The sequence below is a fragment of the Dipodomys ordii genome, unplaced genomic scaffold (assembly GCF_000151885.1).
Source record: "Dipodomys ordii isolate 6190 unplaced genomic scaffold, Dord_2.0 Scaffold11, whole genome shotgun sequence".
Classification (NCBI taxonomy): domain Eukaryota; kingdom Metazoa; phylum Chordata; class Mammalia; order Rodentia; family Heteromyidae; genus Dipodomys; species Dipodomys ordii.
The window spans coordinates 6,174,601-6,192,456 of NW_012267227.1; the positions used below are offsets into that span (position 1 = coordinate 6,174,601).

Here is a 17,856-nt window from a genome sequence, read left to right on the forward strand (position 1 = left end):
CCACTTCCAGTTTTCTGGTGGTTTACTGGAGATAAGAGTCTCATGGATTTTCCGGCCCAGGCTGGCTTTGAACCACAATCCTCAGATTTCAGCCTCCTGAGTAACTAGGATTACAGGCATGAGCCACCAGTGCCCAGCATGTACCACTTTTTTGTAACTATGGTTTTCCAGTAAAATAAGTGTAATAATATCTAGATTATTTTTCTTTTCTGAGTGTAGTGGTTCATGCCTCTAATCCTAGTGACTTGGGAGAGTGAGAATGGGAGGGGCTTGACAAGAAGTTCATGAGACCCCCCCCTTCTCAAGGAGTGTAGTTGTACACCCCTGCCATCCCGGCTACATGGGGAGCACAGACAGGAGGATCGTGTCCAGGCCAATCTGGGGATAAACTGTGAGACCCTATTTGAAAAATAACTAAACCAAAAAGAAATAGGGCATGGCTCAAGTAGTAGTGGCACTCCTATCTAGTAAGCTTGAGGCCCTGAGTTCAAATCAAAGTGTCATCCCCCCAAAATCTAATTTTATTTTTTTCAAAGGTCAAACATACTTACAGGTTATCTATAAAACAGTCCTTCTATTAAACATAAATGACTTGTTTTTCAACAAGTGAATGGATTTCATTGCTGTCTAGCTTTATAACGCTGAGAGCTTTCTTGTCAGGCAATTAAAATCTCATTTATCAGTCCTTCCCAGGCCAGAGCAAACTGTATGTTCCCTTCCTTAGGGTGGAGCTGAGGGACACTTTTTTCCCACCAGTGTGGAGAATTATTTCAGAGCAGCTTGAAGTGGGTGTGGGTTGCTTTCAGTGTTTCCCTGGGACTATCTAGTTTATTTTTCTAAACATGAACAGTTTCCCTGATCCAGAGCCAGGTACCCATACCCAGCCCTCCCTGGGAATGGAAGGCCCCAGTATGTAGATGTACTCAGACACAGATTGAATTACCTGATTTCTTTCTGGTGTGCAAGTTGAAACCAGTTGGGTGAGGCTGAGGTACTGAGAAGAAAGTGTCCTAGGTTTTCATGTTGTGGGGAGAAAGCTGCCAGGAAAGGGAGGGTGGCTCTGCTTTCGGGCCTTTATGTATTTTCCTCCATGATGAGGAACGAACACAGGCAGAATTATCTCATTCTATTTTAATCTCATTCAGAACAGGAACCCACTAACGGCAGGGAAATGCCTGCCGGGCACTAGTGGCTCACACCTGTTATTCTAGCTAGTCAGGAGGCTGAGATCTGAGGATCAAGTTCTGAAGCCGGTGTGGTAGTCTTATCTCCAATTAACCAGCAAAAAGTCATAAGTGGAACTATGGCTCAAGTGGTTAAAAGTGAGAGCCTTGAGTCAAAAGGCCACTTGATAGCATGAGGATCCGAGTTCAAGTCCCAGTACTGACACAAATAAACACACAAACAAATACGTAAATAAATGCAAGGAATTGTTTTCAGTAGGGAAATTTAGGCAACTAGCAGCTGTCTGGTAAACAGGTCCATGTGTATTTTGCGTCCCAGTCACTCTGGCCTTCGGCTCAAATCTTTACTTTGTACAATTCAGATATTTAAGCTTTAGGTTCCCCACCAGACCCCACCTGGGGCATGGCTCCCTTTCAAACCTGTACTCTTGTTTTCCTGCCTCCTGGTGGTATTTCCACCCCTTCCTATCGCTCCAGGCCTCTCAAAGTTTCTCTGGCTGGAACTTCTGGTCTGATTCACCCCCATCTGTGTAGTCAGTGCCGCATGGTTAGGCCTTGATCTTATCTCACTCCATCACTCTGAACTGTGCGTTTCAATCTCCAAAATGATAAGCCATTGGGGTGAGGCCTGGAGGTCAAAGGTCTGGGGAGTCAGGGCCTTTTCCCTGCCGCTCACTTCTTGTGACCCTGAGCTAATATCTGTGCAGCCAGATGCACACATCGCTTGTGTGTCTTTCGGATCTCTGAGTTTTGTATATTATGGGGTTGTGGGCTGATGACTTGACTATGAACCAGGGTTTGGAAGTTACAGTAGCACTGCCAAAGATTGTTGTTGTTATCTGTTTGAAGAGTAGCAACACTCCTGACATTCTCATTCATCCAAGGTACTAAAAAGTAATGTTTAAACAGATGAGTGACTGGCCAATCAGTACTACTACCCAAGATGTCTTCATCTTGCCAGGGGATTTGATAAAATGAAGTAGTATTTTATTTTAGAGCGGTATTACAGACTGAACTCAGGGCTTTGTGCCCTCTAAGCCGGCTCTCCACTGTGTAACCAATGCCTCCAGCCCTCTAGAATTTATTTCTAAACATAAAATGTGTGCTGTTTAACCTGAAAGAAGAGATATTTATACACACCAGGCACGTGGGTGGGGTGTTAATGGGCTTCCTGGACACTGCTCTGTGGTCACTGTGACTTTGTGGTTATTGTGATACTTTTGTTTCTTAGGCAGAATGACTGTAAATAATTAGAAACGTTACTCATTACAAAAAGCAACTCCTTGTTTTCAGAAAATTGTTCAGCACTTAGGGAGAGCAAAGATACTAGCACTCTGTGAGGGAGAAGAGACAAAACACATTCCTCCTGATGGGAACCATACTGAAATATTTGCCAGTTGAATACTTGCCACACAACGGGCACTCAATACACCCTGCTGAATGAATAGACAAAGTGCTATCAAACATTGCTTTTGGTGGCTCATGCCTATAACCTTAGCTACTTGGGAGGCTGAGTATAGGATTGAGATAGCAAAGCCACACTGGGCAAAAAAAAAAAAAATTCCCTAGACTCCATTCCCATGGATCACGTATCTGTAATCCCAATAACAATGGGGTCACAGGTTGACCTTGTGGTTAAATTGGCAAATGTCCACATCAAATGCTGTCTCCAAGCCAGTTCTATGAAAATATGTAGACCAAGCCAGCCCTTGAAGGAACAGGAGATGAATGTGTATGTGTCCCAGTTTTCAATCAAAAATGAAGAGACAAGAGACCAAGGAGGGATGGTGGCGACTTGGAAGTCCCTGGAGACGTTTTAGGCAGCACCTCAGTTACCTTTCTTTCGGGGGTGGTACTACAGAATGCCCTGCCCTGTCTTGTTAAGATACGTTCACTGCCTGCGGAGCAGTCCTTATGGTGGGGGTTGGGTGGATCAATCCCAAGAACTGTGTGACCTCAAAAAGCGGGACAGACCATTCATCAGACTGTGAGTGAAGCTGACTGACTAAGTAAGCACATTAGCTAGAAGATGACTTCAGTTCAGCCATCTTGATGGTCAAATACAAAGAATTCAATCCTCTATGGAGTGGGTTAATGTCTGAAAATCACCTATGGCCTTCCTCATAAGCACTTTAATATCTTACAAGCATCATTGGAGTAAAGAAATAATTATAGACCTAATAAGAAAGGGGTGTATTTAGGATCCAACGAACATGGAAATGCTCTGAACTGCAGCATGCAATCAGAGTTTGAGCCTTTTTCCAGTTTTATGGGGAACAGAAGGCTCAGCTCTATTAGCTAGGGCTGGGAGGGGGAAGGATCTGTCTTCCCCAATTCTGATTAACAAGAGCAAGAGAAAGCCTGGATAGTGTAGCAATCCATCTTAAGCCTAAGGCACACCCTAAGCTTTAATTCTTTTTCTTAAGATGGGAATATATATCTATTTGAAAAAAAAATGGTCTCTAATATCCTTGGATGAAATGGCCCAAGAAATAGACATTAGTTAGTATAATGAATTACTGTGCTTTAGGGGAAAGGAAAGCTTCTCTATAAACACTTCTTGTCTTTTTTTTTTTTCCAGCTTCTTTTAAAATGTCTACTGTTCATGAAATTCTCTGCAAGCTCAGCTTGGAGGGTGATGTAAGTATATAATTTCTCACTCTGTGTGATTGTTGTAAATTGGATCTCGGCAGAGGCATCCTGCCCTCTTTCCCTGTATACAGAAGGAAACTAGAGACACGATTCCATTGTTACTTGGTTTTCCCTAGTTTTTCATGAGGTTAGCAATTCCTAGAAGCTCAATTTGAAAGGAATACCCTGCCTCTAAAAATGTTGTCGGCACTGTGTTAAAAATGGACAGAGTTAGCAAGACTAGAAGGGCTGGGGTTTTATTCTGCCATACTTACAGTGTCCGTGGTAATCACTGTTATGGTGATATGTGAATATTTAGTGTCAGTCCCCAAATTGTATTCATATTTAGCATAAGTTTAAGTCATATCAGAAAATAATTCTGCATCTCTTTAGAATTCTGACAGTATCTAGGAAGTTATTCTGCACAAGGACCTATACTTTTTATTATTATTTTTTAATGTAGCTCTTGGGAAAGCTTCGCTCCAAAAAGACCAGGATGTTTCTTTAAAGAAAAAATTCAATAAAAGTTAGATGTGGTGGCACACACGTGAAATCGCAGCTGTTTGGGAGATACAGAGTAGGAGGATCTAGGTTCAAAACCAACCTGGACAAAAAGATATCAAAACCCCATTTTAAAAAAGTAAAGCTGGATGTGGCAGAGAATGTCTGTGATCTGTGAGTATAGGTAGAAGGATTGCCAAAAATGCAAGACCCAGGACTGGGGATTTGGCTCAGTGGTAGAGCGCTTGCCTTGCATGCCTAAGGCCCTGGGTTCGATTCCTCAGCACCACATAAACATTAAAAAAAAAAAGGCAGAAGCCGTGTAGTGGCTCAAGTGGTACAACACTAGCCTTGAGCTGAAGAGCTGAGGGACAGCGCCTAGGCCCAGAGTTCAAGCCCCACAACCAACCAAAAAACACATACACGCATACACACACAAAACAACATGCAAGACCCTGTCTGAAAAATAACTAAAGCAAAAACTGATAAGTCAGTTGCCTACCTAGCAAATGCAGGGCTCTGAGTTCAAACCCTAAATTACTGGAGAAAAGAATGAAATCATATAATAATTCATATAACATTATATAATTTATCATATTTCATTTTTTGCTTTGGCTATCAGGGAGCTCAAAATTGAATTTGTCTTTCAAAGAAGTACTCTAGAGAAGGATGACAACAATGTACATCACATGGACCAAAATCCTCATTATTATTTATGGCACTTGCCACCTCTATTATTATTATTTTTTTTTTTGTTGGTCATAGGGCTTGAACTCAGGGCCTTGGCTCTGTCCCTTAGCTCTTCTGTTCAAGGACAGTTCTCTGCCACTTTGAGCCACAGCACCACTTCCAGTTTTCTGGTGGCTAATTGGAGATAAGATTTTCACGTAGACTTTCCTGGTCAGGCTGGCTTTGAACCAGAATTCTCGGATCCCAGCTTCCTGAGTATCTAGGATTACAGCTGTGAGCCACCAGTACCCAGCGTCACCCGAGTTTGTGCCAGCCCAGGTAGATGGGAGTATGCCTGTGGTTTGTTGGTTATTCAAATCTTTCCATTTCTTGGCACTTGGGCCTTCTGTTGTTGACAAGAATATAAACTCCAAGTTAAGGCCTTGACAAGCCCAGTTGTTGCACAATGTGTTTCTCTAATGGAATCAAGTTTCGCCCCTAAAGTACCTTGAGTTACCCTACTCCAATCTGCTACATTTCCCTGAGTGGAGAGATGGGGATGAAATAGAAAATGCTATGTATTCTCTGATATCGTAGGAGAAGGGAAGATCGCTTCTGTCACAGTGAGTTAATTTTCATGCAAGTATGTATTATAGGTAATAGGCTCATTTATCCATTTAATTTTGTTTCTGGAGATCTTATAAATTGCATCAAATTTTCCCCCCATCACTGCTGATGTAGAGTAAGACCACACATTACCTGGAAATGAAGTCACGTGTGGAGTGGCTCCTCAGCCTGCCTGCCTTTGCAAATGAGTCACTGATGGCAGTTCTGCTCTTCTCTGGGAATAACTTCCAACACATACTGTCACAGCAGATTCCACAACTCAAAACCACACTTTGCCTTTAAATTTCCCTGAGTGTCTGCTGTCTTCACCGAGTTACGACAAAGAAGCTGGGTACTGACAGCGCATGCCTGTTATCCTAGCTACTCAAGAGGCTTGACATCTGAGGATTACAGTTCAAAGCTAGCCTGGGCAGGACATTTTATAAAACTCTTATCTCCAATTAGTCACTAAAAACTGGAAGTGGAGGTATGGCTCAAGTGGTAGAGCACCAGCCTGGAGCAGAAAAAGCCAAGTGAGTTCAAGCCCTAGTACTGGCATCCACGCATGCACATACATAAGCACATACATATAATACCCCTTATGGAGAAGTTAAAGCAGGAAAATTAGAAGAAACATACTTTAGTAACTCATTGAGCTCTAGCTCATTCTGGGGGGGCACTTGAGGGGGTGTATCTACTTCCTCACTGTGCAACACCCGTTAGGAAAGTGGGATGTGTGGGTGCTGGGTTGGTTCATAGAGGACATCTCAATCTGTTGACTCTTGGCAGAAGTCATGCCAGAGCCCAGACTAAATGGGTATGTGTGCTGGGAAAGGGCTGGGGCCCTGCAGGTGGAGAGCTTTGGAGGGGTGGGGTGGTGGCAGATGGCTCTCTAGCCACCAGCCAACCAAAACCAAAATGGTAATCTCTTGTCTGCACTTGGCTTTGGGAGTGGGTAAGGAGGGGGGAAGTTTCATACTTGGAAAAGAGAAGTGATGGAGAAGGAAGCCATTGTTGTACCTCAGTCTGGGGTGGGGGAAGGGGATAGCGATACTAGACCATTGGCTCCGGTGCTTAAGTGAATTAAGTCAAGCTCCAAGAGTGTATGTTTTCCCTCACATGTGGACGTTCGATCTAAATTATAACATGTAAGAACATATTCAGGGTCATGTGCACACATACACAAACATACTGAAGAATGGTATACACGCGGGGAGATTGCAATGGCGTAACTCCTTCTAACAACTGACTTACAAGTTTAACAAAATGAATGGCAGAGAGGTGAAACATGCTGTTAAGAGGGGAGTCTCAAAGAGGGGAGGGAGAGCAGGCGAATGGGGAGAGGACGGTGGGAGAAGAGTTAGAATATTCATGTATACATGTGAAAAATGGAACCAGGTAATTTGGGATGGGTGGGGGTCGGGGGAGACGAGGTGGAAGGAAGGATGGAAGGGTTGACCTTCAGCAAGATGCACTGTACTCACAAACTGACATCGTGAATGGAAGCCCCTTTGTACAACTACTTAAGGCTATTTTTTAAAATTATATAAACTTCAAAAGAAGTAAAGCACCAGAATAGGAAGAGGTTCACAAAGACAACATGCCAGGCAGGATGGTGGGCAAAGGGGACAGTGAGGAATGAGGCAGAAGAAAAGAGTAGAACAGCAAGAACCTAGCAGAGGAAAGAGGATGTGGGCCAGCCTGCCAGAAAAGCTCCGTGCCAGAGCTGGTGTGGCAGCGGCCGCCAAGACTCTCCTCACACAGTTGATTGAGACAAGAGCCGAGCACTATAAATTCACTCTTTATAAAGAACTGAGGTCTCAGTGACAAGCCTGGCGGGTATTCATGTGCTCATATCCAAACTTTGGCGAAGCACACTTGTCCCGCAGGCATTCCCACATTTCAGTTGATTTCAGCTTGTTACTAGACCTTTCTTTCTCTCTCTCTCTCTCTCTCTTTTTCTTTCTTTCCTTTCTCTTTTCTTCCTTTCCTTCCTCCCACATCCATTCTTTCTCTCTCTTTCTTTCTTTTTCTTTCCTTTGTCTTTTCTTCCTTCCTTCCTTCCTTTCCTTCCTCCCTCCCTCCATTCTTTCTCTCTTTCTCTCCTTCCTTCCTCTTTCTTTCTTTCTCTATATCTTTCTCTCTTCCTTTCTTCCTTTCTCTCTCTCTCTCTCTCTTTCTCCCATTCTTCAACAATATCCTGAATGAAAGGAAGATTTCCAGTCCTCACTTTAGTGGCCTTACTTGCTTTTGAGCCTTTACTCAAAGTAAGACAAAGAGTACAAACACAGACCGCATATTCTAGGGAAAATGAACCTGTATTTTTATTTTTTTTGTTTTTAATTTTATTTCTTTTGTTTTGTTTCTGTGGTACCAGGAATTGAACTCAGGGCCTTATGCATGCTAGACAAGCACTCTATCACTATGATACATTCCCATATTTTTTGAGGGGGGAACCTTACTTAGATTTGGACCTAGGGAATTCTGCTGGCTAGGCAAGCACTTTACCACTTGAACCATTCCTTCAGCCCTTTTGAATCGTATCTCCTTTTCAGACAGAATCTTTCATTTTTATTTTGGACAACCTTAGGCTTGATCCTCCTATTTCTGCCTCCCACAGAACTGGGATGAGAGCTAAGAACCACCTTGTTCATTGAGATGAGTGTCATTAACTTTTACCTGGGCTGACTTTGAGCGGCTGGGATTCCAAGGTGTGAGCCACCCAACCTCGCTTAAAAAGTAGACTTTCTTATTAAAAAGGCTTGCATATGATGACATGTAATAAGAATGACTCAAACAGTTTAAAGGAATAGTACTTAAAACTCTGAGGAATTATTCACTTAGGAAGGGGATGTAAAATGTCTTATCTGAATGTGTTTGTGTTTTAATCTCAGCACTCCACGCCCCCAAGTGCCTATGGGTCAGTCAAAGCCTATACCAACTTCGATGCTGAGAGAGATGCCTTGAACATCGAAACAGCCATCAAGACCAAAGGTAGGCAATGGGAGGCATTTTTCTTTTTCCTCTCTGTACTAGTACTGCCACTTGAACTCAGGGCCTGGGTTCCGTCTCCTAGCTTTTCCACTCAAGGCTGGCACTCTACCACATAGGGCTTTTTTAGCGAGTTTTTAAGAGCCTCGTAGATTTTTCTTGCTCAGACTGGCTTCAAACTGTGATCTCACTGAGACATTCTGAGTCATTCCTTCATTCCCTGAAAACCTCTGTGCAGTGATCATTTAAGGGCAGCGGTAGCCGGGGGCCGGTGGCTCACGCCTGCAATCCTAGCTGCTCAGGAAGCTAAGATCTGAGGATCGTGATTCAAAGCCAGCCAGGGCAGGAAAAGTCTGTGAGACTCTGATGTTCAATAAACCACCAGAAAACTGGAAGTGGCACTGTGGCTCAAGCGACAGAGCACTTGCCTTGAGCTGAAGAGCGCAGGGACAGCGCCTAGACCCAGAGTTCAAGCCCTATGACCGCCAAAAAAAAAAAAAAGCAGCTGTAAAGGGGATGGATTTAGACCTAGCTCACCCTCCATTGCTCCCTCCTTCCTCACTCTCTCTTTAGAAAGAAGCAAGTCTACAGTACATGACTGTGTTTAAACTTAGGCATATAATAAAGGGAAGCAGACTGAGAGCCAAAGCTGAACCCACGCTGTGTGCTGTAACTTTAGCATGTGTGTGTGTGTGACTTAAACACAGGACCTATGCACTGTCCCTAAGCTTTTTTGCTCAAGGTTAGCACTTTACCACTTGAGTTACAGCACCACTTCCAGCTTTTTTGGGGGGGTGGGGTGGGGTAGGGAGGTTGTAGTTATTGGAAACAAAGAGTCTCCTGGACTTTCCTGCCTAGGCTAGATTTGAACTGTGATCCTGAGATCTCAGCTTCCTGAGCAGCTGGGATTGCAGGCGTGAGCCACCAGCCCCTGGCTCAGCTCTTGGCTCTGATGTTCCTGCCCCTCTTTCATAACCAATGGCGTCAGTCCTGGACCCTAAGGGCCTTTCTCGCTCTGAACCCTTTGCTGTGTTCGTGGAATGAGATGGACATGTTAGAACAGGCTGGAAAGATTCCCCTAGCTTTGCTCTTTGTTTGGTGTGATGTAGACGACCTAGACTTCCTTTTCATCCGAGAAAGGGGTGCTTATCCCTGAGCCTGTGGCTCAAGTAAGTGCTGCATGACCAAGAGGCTGAGTGGGAGGGGACAGGACACATGACAGCCTCCCTTTCGAAACAAAGCAAATAAAGATTTTAATTGGCTCGAGTGGAGCAAGAACTTGCCGGGGGTCATCAAGTTGTGGGTGTTCAGACATTTTGGCTTATGTTCAGGAAATAGCTTTTGGGGGTTGCCTCATCCCTTGAGTCCTTGGAAGTATTAGGATTATCATTGAAAATCTTTTTTCTGGTTCTGGGGTTTGAAGTCAATGCCACCTGCTTTTTGCTCAGCTTGCTTGCTTGCTCAGGTGATGTTCTGCCCTTTAAGCCATGCCTCCAGCCTAGTTTTTTTGTTGGCTACATAGAGATGAAGTCTCTCAGACTTTTCTGCCCAGGTTGGCTTTGACTTTCCATCCTCCCGGTCCTACTCTCCTGAATACCTAGGATAATAAGCATGAGCCACTAGTGTTCAGGGGAAAAACCTGTGAACCTAGAACCCAGGTGACACACATGCCACTTTCTGCATGCATATTCCTGACCAGTGAATGGATGTCATGGCAACCATTTCTAAAAGCCTTGGAGAAACTTGTTTCAAGAGACAGGAAGGAGAGCAGAGACATCCATCCATCCATGGCCAATATTACTAACAAGTCATGGGCTAGCACTATCTGCCTGCAAGCAGCCTTATATATTACCCCATGAGGACCTTGTGTACCATCCTGGAAAACAGCACAACTGAAGGAGAGTAGTACAGTATCCTAATTAGAGCTTTAAAAAGATTTGTGTGTGTGTGTGTGTGTGTGTGTGTGTGTGTGTGCACACGCACGTGTGTGCTGGGCACTCACTGTCCATTGGCTTTTTCACTTAAGGCTGGCACTTTTCTGCTTGAGCCAACATTCACTTCTGGCTTTTTGCAGATCAGTTAGGGATAAGAGTCTCATGGACTATTTTTTTTTTTTTTTGCTCAGGTTGGCTTCAAAACATAGTCTTCAGACTTCTGAGTAGCTAGGATTACAGGCGTGAGCCCCAGGTGCCCATCAAGTCTTCCTTTTTTTTTTTTTTTAAGCCTATTCTTGTCAAAAAGTCACTGATCAGAACATTCAATCACAATCTGCAGGGTGGGCCTGGGAATGTGACTTAGCAGTAGAGTGCTTGCCTAGCATACATGAAGCCCTGGGTTTGATTCCTCAGTACCACATACACAGAAAGAGCCCAGAAGTGGAGCAGTGGCTCAAGTGGTAGAGTGCTAGCCTTGAGCAAAAGAAGCTCAGGGACAGTGCCCAGGCCCTAAGGTCAAGCCCTAGGACTGGCAAAAAAAAAAAAAATCTGCAGGGTTAATTATCTCAGCATGATCAGTTCTAGTCAGGGGGACATAGTAGAACCCAGGTTCAAATCCTCCCCACCTGCTCCTCACTTGCCAGCTGACTGGGAACAGACCCTGGGCTTTGCCAAATCTCCCGTTCCACTCTAGGCAGCTGGCTAACGAAGTCCCCACCTACAGGTGTTGTTATTAAAGCACTTAGCATGGTCCTGGCATGAAAACAGGGTTCCAAATACGTTACCTCAAAATAGACACATACATGCGCCTGCACACACAAACACACACACACACACACACACACTCACACTTACACACACACACAGGCTTACGTGGTCTGTTCTCCTAACTCATCCTTTGTCAACTGGGTGTGCCTGGATTCTTGTGGCTTTCCAACATGCATTGTAGACACATCCTCTGAAGTCTAGCAGTTAACTCATTTGACAAAGATGGGGCTTTTTACAAGCCTGGGACAAAGGGTGCTTTTATTACTGTGTGAGAAAGCTTTTAGCACACTGGAATGCAAAGATTGCGCAAATGAACTCTGGCCACAACTGAAACCAGACTAACAGAAATACTCCAGGCCCTTTCTGAATTAGCAAAAGGCTCCAGTTTCCAAGTAGGACCATCTGTTGGATTAAGACTGCATTCCAGTTTGCTCAGAAGCAGCTGCCCTTCCCAACTGTATTTATGGAATGAATGCTCACTATGATAGGCAGATTGTACACTTCAGGAACCTCCAGCTCAGGTGAGCTGCAAATTAATCTTTGCTATGAAGCTCTCTCATTCCCAATTCATAACAGATTCTGGATTAACAGACTTCATCTCTCTTGGCCTTGCTTCATACTGGGATTTGAACACAGCTCTACTACTCAGCCTAGGCATGCTTTCTTAGATGCTGTACATAACAGCACCCAACTGTTAGGACTGGATTGTTTCCTTTGTCTTATAGTATGTTCAGGAATGCCAACAATTGTCCAACTGTTACACTGTTGTCATCTGATAGGCCTCACATTTGTGTTTAGGATCTGTGTCCCTTCCCCTCCTCCCTCCCAAGACTTAATGTTCAGTGATTCTCACTTACAACTACTTTTTATTTTTGTTGGTTAGCAGTTCTAGAGAGAAACTGTTTTTTTTTTTTTCCTGCTTATGTGGTGCTGAGGAATCGAACCCAGGGCCTCATGCATGCAAGGCAAGCGCTCTACCATTGAGCCACCTTCCCAGCCCCCAGAAACTGTTTTCTTGAGTTAAGTCTGTTGGTCCTTTAGGATTTCTATGTTGTTGAGTTTGTTGTTGTGGTGGTGGTAGTGGTTTTGTTTTTTGATGACACTATGAGCCATGCCTCCAGCCCTTTTTGGGACTGATTATTTTGAAGTAAGGTAGGTGCTTGAAGTGTGAACAACTATTTAAGTTTCCCATAGTAGCTGGGATGACAGGCGCTTGACAGAGTCTTATGAACTTTTCTGACAGGGCAGAAATTCATCTAATCAGCCTTCCAGGAAGTTTAGAATGAGAGGTGTGGACCACCATGCTCAGGGGTTGAGAAGGGGTCTCATGTATATTCCTGGGATAGCCTCGGACTATAATTCTGATCTCAGCCTCTCAAGGAATCAGGCTGTTATAGGCATGAGCCCCACTGCTTACTGCCCAGCAGAAATTACATAACCCTTAAATCTTTGGAAACTTGAGAGGAAAGAATATAGTATCCATAACTGCTCAGTGTATTGTTAAATGTGAATATCATTAGTTTGGCTACAATAGTGAAAAAACCCAGATAGATCTTTTGGTTAAGAAATGATTATGCAAATGATCAAGTGAAAAACTAGGCTGTCTGAAAAATGTCATATAGATGTGGAAAATTAAGTTTATGAAGCGTTTTTTGACAACTTTATTGAGATGGAACTCATAAGTCATACAATTCATCCATTTAGAAGCACTATTGAATATTTTTGGTGTATTTACCGAGCTGTGTAACCATTATCAGAGTCAATTCTATGCACTCATTTTAACATCCTTAAACTTGTCAGTTCTGCAGAAAAATGGATATAAAATAGTGTATACTCTACTGTCTGCTGACAGCCACAATTTTTTAATCAAAAAGGCAAAAATAAAAGGTATTAGTAAGTGATTTATGCAGTTATGGAAAATCCAGCCTTTTCTTCTGCTTTCAGTATACCCTGCATTTCTTTGTTTCCCAAACATCGAATGATGATATGTTTTACGTGCATAGTGGAAGGCAGTGAAGTTAATTAAAAACAAAAAAATGAGGTATTATTTATGTACAATAACAACCCTTTTGTTCCTTTCTCCTTTCTCTTGATTTTTCTTTTAAAGATAACGAAGACTAATTAGGGAGTGAGCTAATGGTAAGCTTGAGTGTAGTTAAGAAGCTCCTGCCACACCTTGCTGAGCTCCTACCTCAAACTGTTTTTCAGGAGCTGTTGTTTCCTTGACATCAAAAGACACAAAATATAAACAATGAAGGCTGATAGGAATTCAAGCCAAAGACCCAAAGATGACTCTGCCCTCTCCTAGATGAGGGTAGTGTATGTGTGGGTGTGGGTGTCACCTGCAGAACAAACTGCAGATTCTCTTTCTAGCTTCATCTCTGGCTCTATCCACTCCCTCCGCACACACACACCCCCCTCCCGCGGCGCCCATAGATGGTGCCTCTATCTTTGCTCCTACATAAGTTTAGGATGCCCTTCATTCTCCAGGGCTCTCCGTACCCCTGTCACTCAGTCTCAGTAGCTCTTCTCAGGCTTGCTGTGAGAAGGTGGCAGAGCCAGTCCTTGGTTTGCTGTGTTTATAGCTCCTGTCCCCATTACCTCTGTTCCCCATTCTGTAGTTCCAGAGGCAAGGGCTTTATTTCATGAACTGTGTATAGTGCCCTGGCCCATGGAACTAGGAGGTAAATCTCTAATTCAAGTAACAGGCAAAAGTACACAGAAGCTGGGCACTGGTGGCTCATGCCTATAAGCCTAGCTACTCAGGAGGCTGAGATCTGAGGATCAGGGTTCAAAGCTAGCCTGGGCAGGAAAGTCTACAAGACACTTATCTCCAGTTAACCACCAGAATACCAGAAGTGGAGCTATGGCTGAAAGTGACAGAATGCTAGCCTTGAGCAAAAAAAACTCCTAGCTTTTTCCTACCTGGGGCACCCAGGCCCAAGCCCCACAACTGAAAAAAAAAGGATACAGATTAACTAGAGCACACAGATGAGTGGGACCTGAGACCCCAAAGGATCATTCCAAAATCTAGATGTTATCCAGAAAGAAGAGTCTGCAGCAAGCTTTGACTTGATCTCCCAGTGAATTTAATCACTGCTAAGACTCAGCTTTATATCTGCTTAGAGATCTCAGTCTGTCTTTTGTTACCTAAACCAAATGCATGACAGTGTGTGTGTGTGCGCACGCACACGCGCCCGCTGTGGCTGGCTTGAGGATGACTATGCGATTACTTATGTTAAGTAGTGATATTGCTTAATTAACCAGAGTTTTCTGAAGATCTGTAGGAGTCTCTTGGTCTAGATTGGCCTTGGGTTAAATATATAGTGGGAAGTGCACAACACAGCTGTGACTGGTGTACCATATGGGTCCGAATAACTAGAAAGGAAAGTCAGCTAAATTAGAAAAGGATGAATCTAGACTATATAAAATAGATTGTAATTAGCAACAGCACAACCCTAGAGTTAGTGTGAGTGCCAATAAGTTGGAACAGCTTTGGTCTCTCTCTATGGAAGAGGCGGGTGATGCGTGGCTCTATTATTACCGCCAGTTTTGATTCTTAGCAGTTATTTGTGCTCTCCGGAAGGGGTGCAAAAGTGGGTGAGTCCCCCCCTTCTCAGAAGCACAAGTATAGAAGCTTCAGTGCAGCAAGTTTGTGCATTTCTTCCTTTCTTTTATACTTTTAAAATAGAACCACTGAAGATTTCCAACACGGCCAAAAGATTAATATCCTAGGCCACTGGAAAGCAAGCCAGGAGGTTTATTTCTGGTTTCATCTGCACACCTGGAGATACATTCATTCAGCTGAGAGAGCACAGCAAATGGGGGGGTAATTTATATTCTCTCTCTTCCCTGCCCCCCCAACACAGGTTATAGAGGCCTGAATTTGGGGCCCAGACTTTCACTCTCATTCCACTTTTCTGCTCAAAGCTGACACTCTTAAGCTACCACTTAAGCCACAACCCTACTTCTAGCTTTTTTGGTGGAGATTAATTGGAGATAAGAGTCTCATCAATTTGTTTCTCCAGGCTGGCTTTAAACCTTGATCCTTGGATCTCAGCCTCCTGAGTAGCTAGGCTTACAGGTAGCAGCTACAGGTACCCTGGTTTGTATTGGTTTCCTCTTCAGTACAACAGGAACAAGGGGAACATAGTACAACACACTTCATGGGGATGGGGTTTAAGTCACATGACAGAATGAACCTCCTGGCCCATAGTAGGTGCTCATTAAAAAGGCTGCTATCATAATAAATAAAATATGTATATACCCATACGTCTCTCCCTGTGGCATGTCTCTTAATTTTCAGAAGATGATTTCTTCTAAGCTCTGATATCAGTATACCGCAGTTATCTGAGCCCAGGCTTGTCTCCCCCCCTCCCCATAATTTAGATAAATCAAGGAGCTGGCAAGTTTCCCTTTCTTTCTGACCAGTTAACCCCTTGGCCCTGAGGCCTCCTAAGCCGTCTTCAAACACAAACCAAACCCATTTTCTTTGTGTAGTCAGGGTGTCTGCGCAGTGTGAGTCAGCATCCTGTTGCGAATGGCTGTTGGTTCCTTGCCATCAACAATAAAGACACATTTTCCATGGAATGCCAGGCTGTGAAGCTGACTTGGGGTTCCTCTCACAGAAAGGAGGGCTTCATGGATTTGCATTGGGCCATCACTTTAGACTCAAGTCTCCATGCTTGAAAAATATGAAAGATGATTGGAGTGCCCCAGGACCCCGAAGTCTGCTGCCTGTCACCTGCTGTCAGTGTCACTTTCCCGGGGGGCAGTCACTTAGCAAAGGTGGCGGGCCCCTAGGACAGTCACCCATCTTGCCATCAGAATTGCTGAATTTGCTGTGAGCACTTAGATTAGCAGACTGACCTCATTCAAAGAGTTAACGCTTACAAACCTGCGTGTGCTATTACCCATCAGAAGCCAAATGCATGTGTGTGTGCCTTGGCTCCTTGCCAATCTTGGAAAACCCTGATTTGTATTAGACTTCTCCTCCAGCCAGTATTAGGGTCTGAACTCAAGAGTCTAGGTGCTTCCCCTTAGCTTTTTTACTCAAGGCTGGTGCTCTGCCCCTTGAGTCACAGCTCCACTTCTGGCTTTTTGCTGGTTATCTGGAGATAAGAGTCTCACAGACTTTTCTGCCTGGGCTGGCTTGGAACCACCAGGATCCTCAGATCTCAGCCTCCTGAATAGCTAGGATTACAGGTGTGAGCCACTGGTACCTGCTGTTTGTAGTCATTTTGGAAGTAAGATTTCAAAGGTGTCCCTGGTTGGGGCTGGGAAGGTGGCTCAGTGGTAGAGCACTTGCCTTGCATGCCTGAGGCCCTGGGTTCAATTCCTCAGCACCACATAAGCAAAAAGAAAAAAGCCAGGAGAGGTGCTGTGGCTCAAGTGGTAGAGCGCTAGTCTTGAGCTGAAGAGCTGAGGAATAGTGCCCAGGCCCAGAGTTCAGGCCCCACGACAGGACCCCCCCCCCCCCAAATAAAAGGTGTGTCTGGTTTACGGCATTCCTCTTCACCTTCTTTGGATGCCTATACACATTACTGCTTCCCCGGGTGAGCCTACCAGAGGCATGGGAAGGAACGGAAAGCTATCTAAAATTGCTTCTTCTGCAAGCTTTTTACCTCCCTCACAATTTTCTGTCTTGCAAAATCCTTCCCAAAGCCCTAGCAAATGAACATTCAGAAAGTACAGGTCCAGAGAGACAGATTTTCATAGCCCTGGTGACTGGTGTTGAATATAAAGCTTTCCCGGTGTCCTGGTGCTGGCTGGGTCTGGTTTTTGATGACTGTGCTGGCCCAGGTAGCTAAGAGTTCTTCTGCTTCTAAGTGTGCTGAACTATTTTCTTTTTTTTCCCATGTTGGTCCTGGGGCTTGTAATCTGGGCCTGGGTACTGTCCCTGAGCTTTTGTGTTCAAGGCTAATGCTCTACCACCTGAGCTCCATTTCTGGCCTTTGGGTGGTTAAATGAAGATAAGAAGCTCACGGAATTTCCTGCCAGGGCTGGCTTCAAATCATGACCTTCAGATCTCAGCCTCCTGAGTAGCTAGGACTACAGGCGTGAGCCACTTGCACTCAGCAACTTATGCATTTTCCACAAGAGTAAAATTACTTCCCACACTAGGATAGCAGGTGGAAGGAAATGGTAGACGTGTCCTAAAAGGATTGCTCCGTCTCACTGGCAGATGGATGTATTCTGACATTTCAATAGAGGTCCTGCCTTCAGAGGCTTTGGCTGGAGAGTCCATCCCAGGGCTCCATAGCCTTTTTCCTCTTTCCAGTTCAATTTGAAACATGCAGGCAGACAACGGGAAAGTGCTGATGCAGGAAAGATTGGGGCGGTGGGGCAGCAAGTGGAAGCTTGCAGAAAAATCTCCTCTGTGTAGTTTCTTGGTGGCTACTGGCATTCTCGTACGTGTCAAGCGTCAGAGAACTCACTTGCGTCCCATCCTGCATCTCAGCAGGCTGTTGGCTGGGTAAATAATGTAGGTGAAATATATTTAGGTTGTTCCTGACTGTAGCTCCAGCTGCTGCCTCCTAGGGAAAGGTTCTGGTTAACCCACTCAGGATCTT

The 17,856-nt window shown here is 44.4% G+C and overlaps 1 protein-coding gene across 1 annotated transcript in view; it reads left to right on the forward strand.

Moving 5' to 3' along the window:
* Anxa2 (annexin A2) overlaps positions 1-17,856 on the forward strand; it is a 42,394-nt gene that overhangs the window by 4,807 nt on the left and 19,731 nt on the right. The window contains exons 2-3 of the mRNA XM_013010221.1: positions 3,766-3,824; positions 8,486-8,585. Coding sequence (XP_012865675.1) covers positions 3,777-3,824; positions 8,486-8,585 — 148 coding nt within the window. The 5' untranslated portion in view covers positions 3,766-3,776. The remainder of the gene's footprint in view (positions 1-3,765; positions 3,825-8,485; positions 8,586-17,856) is intronic.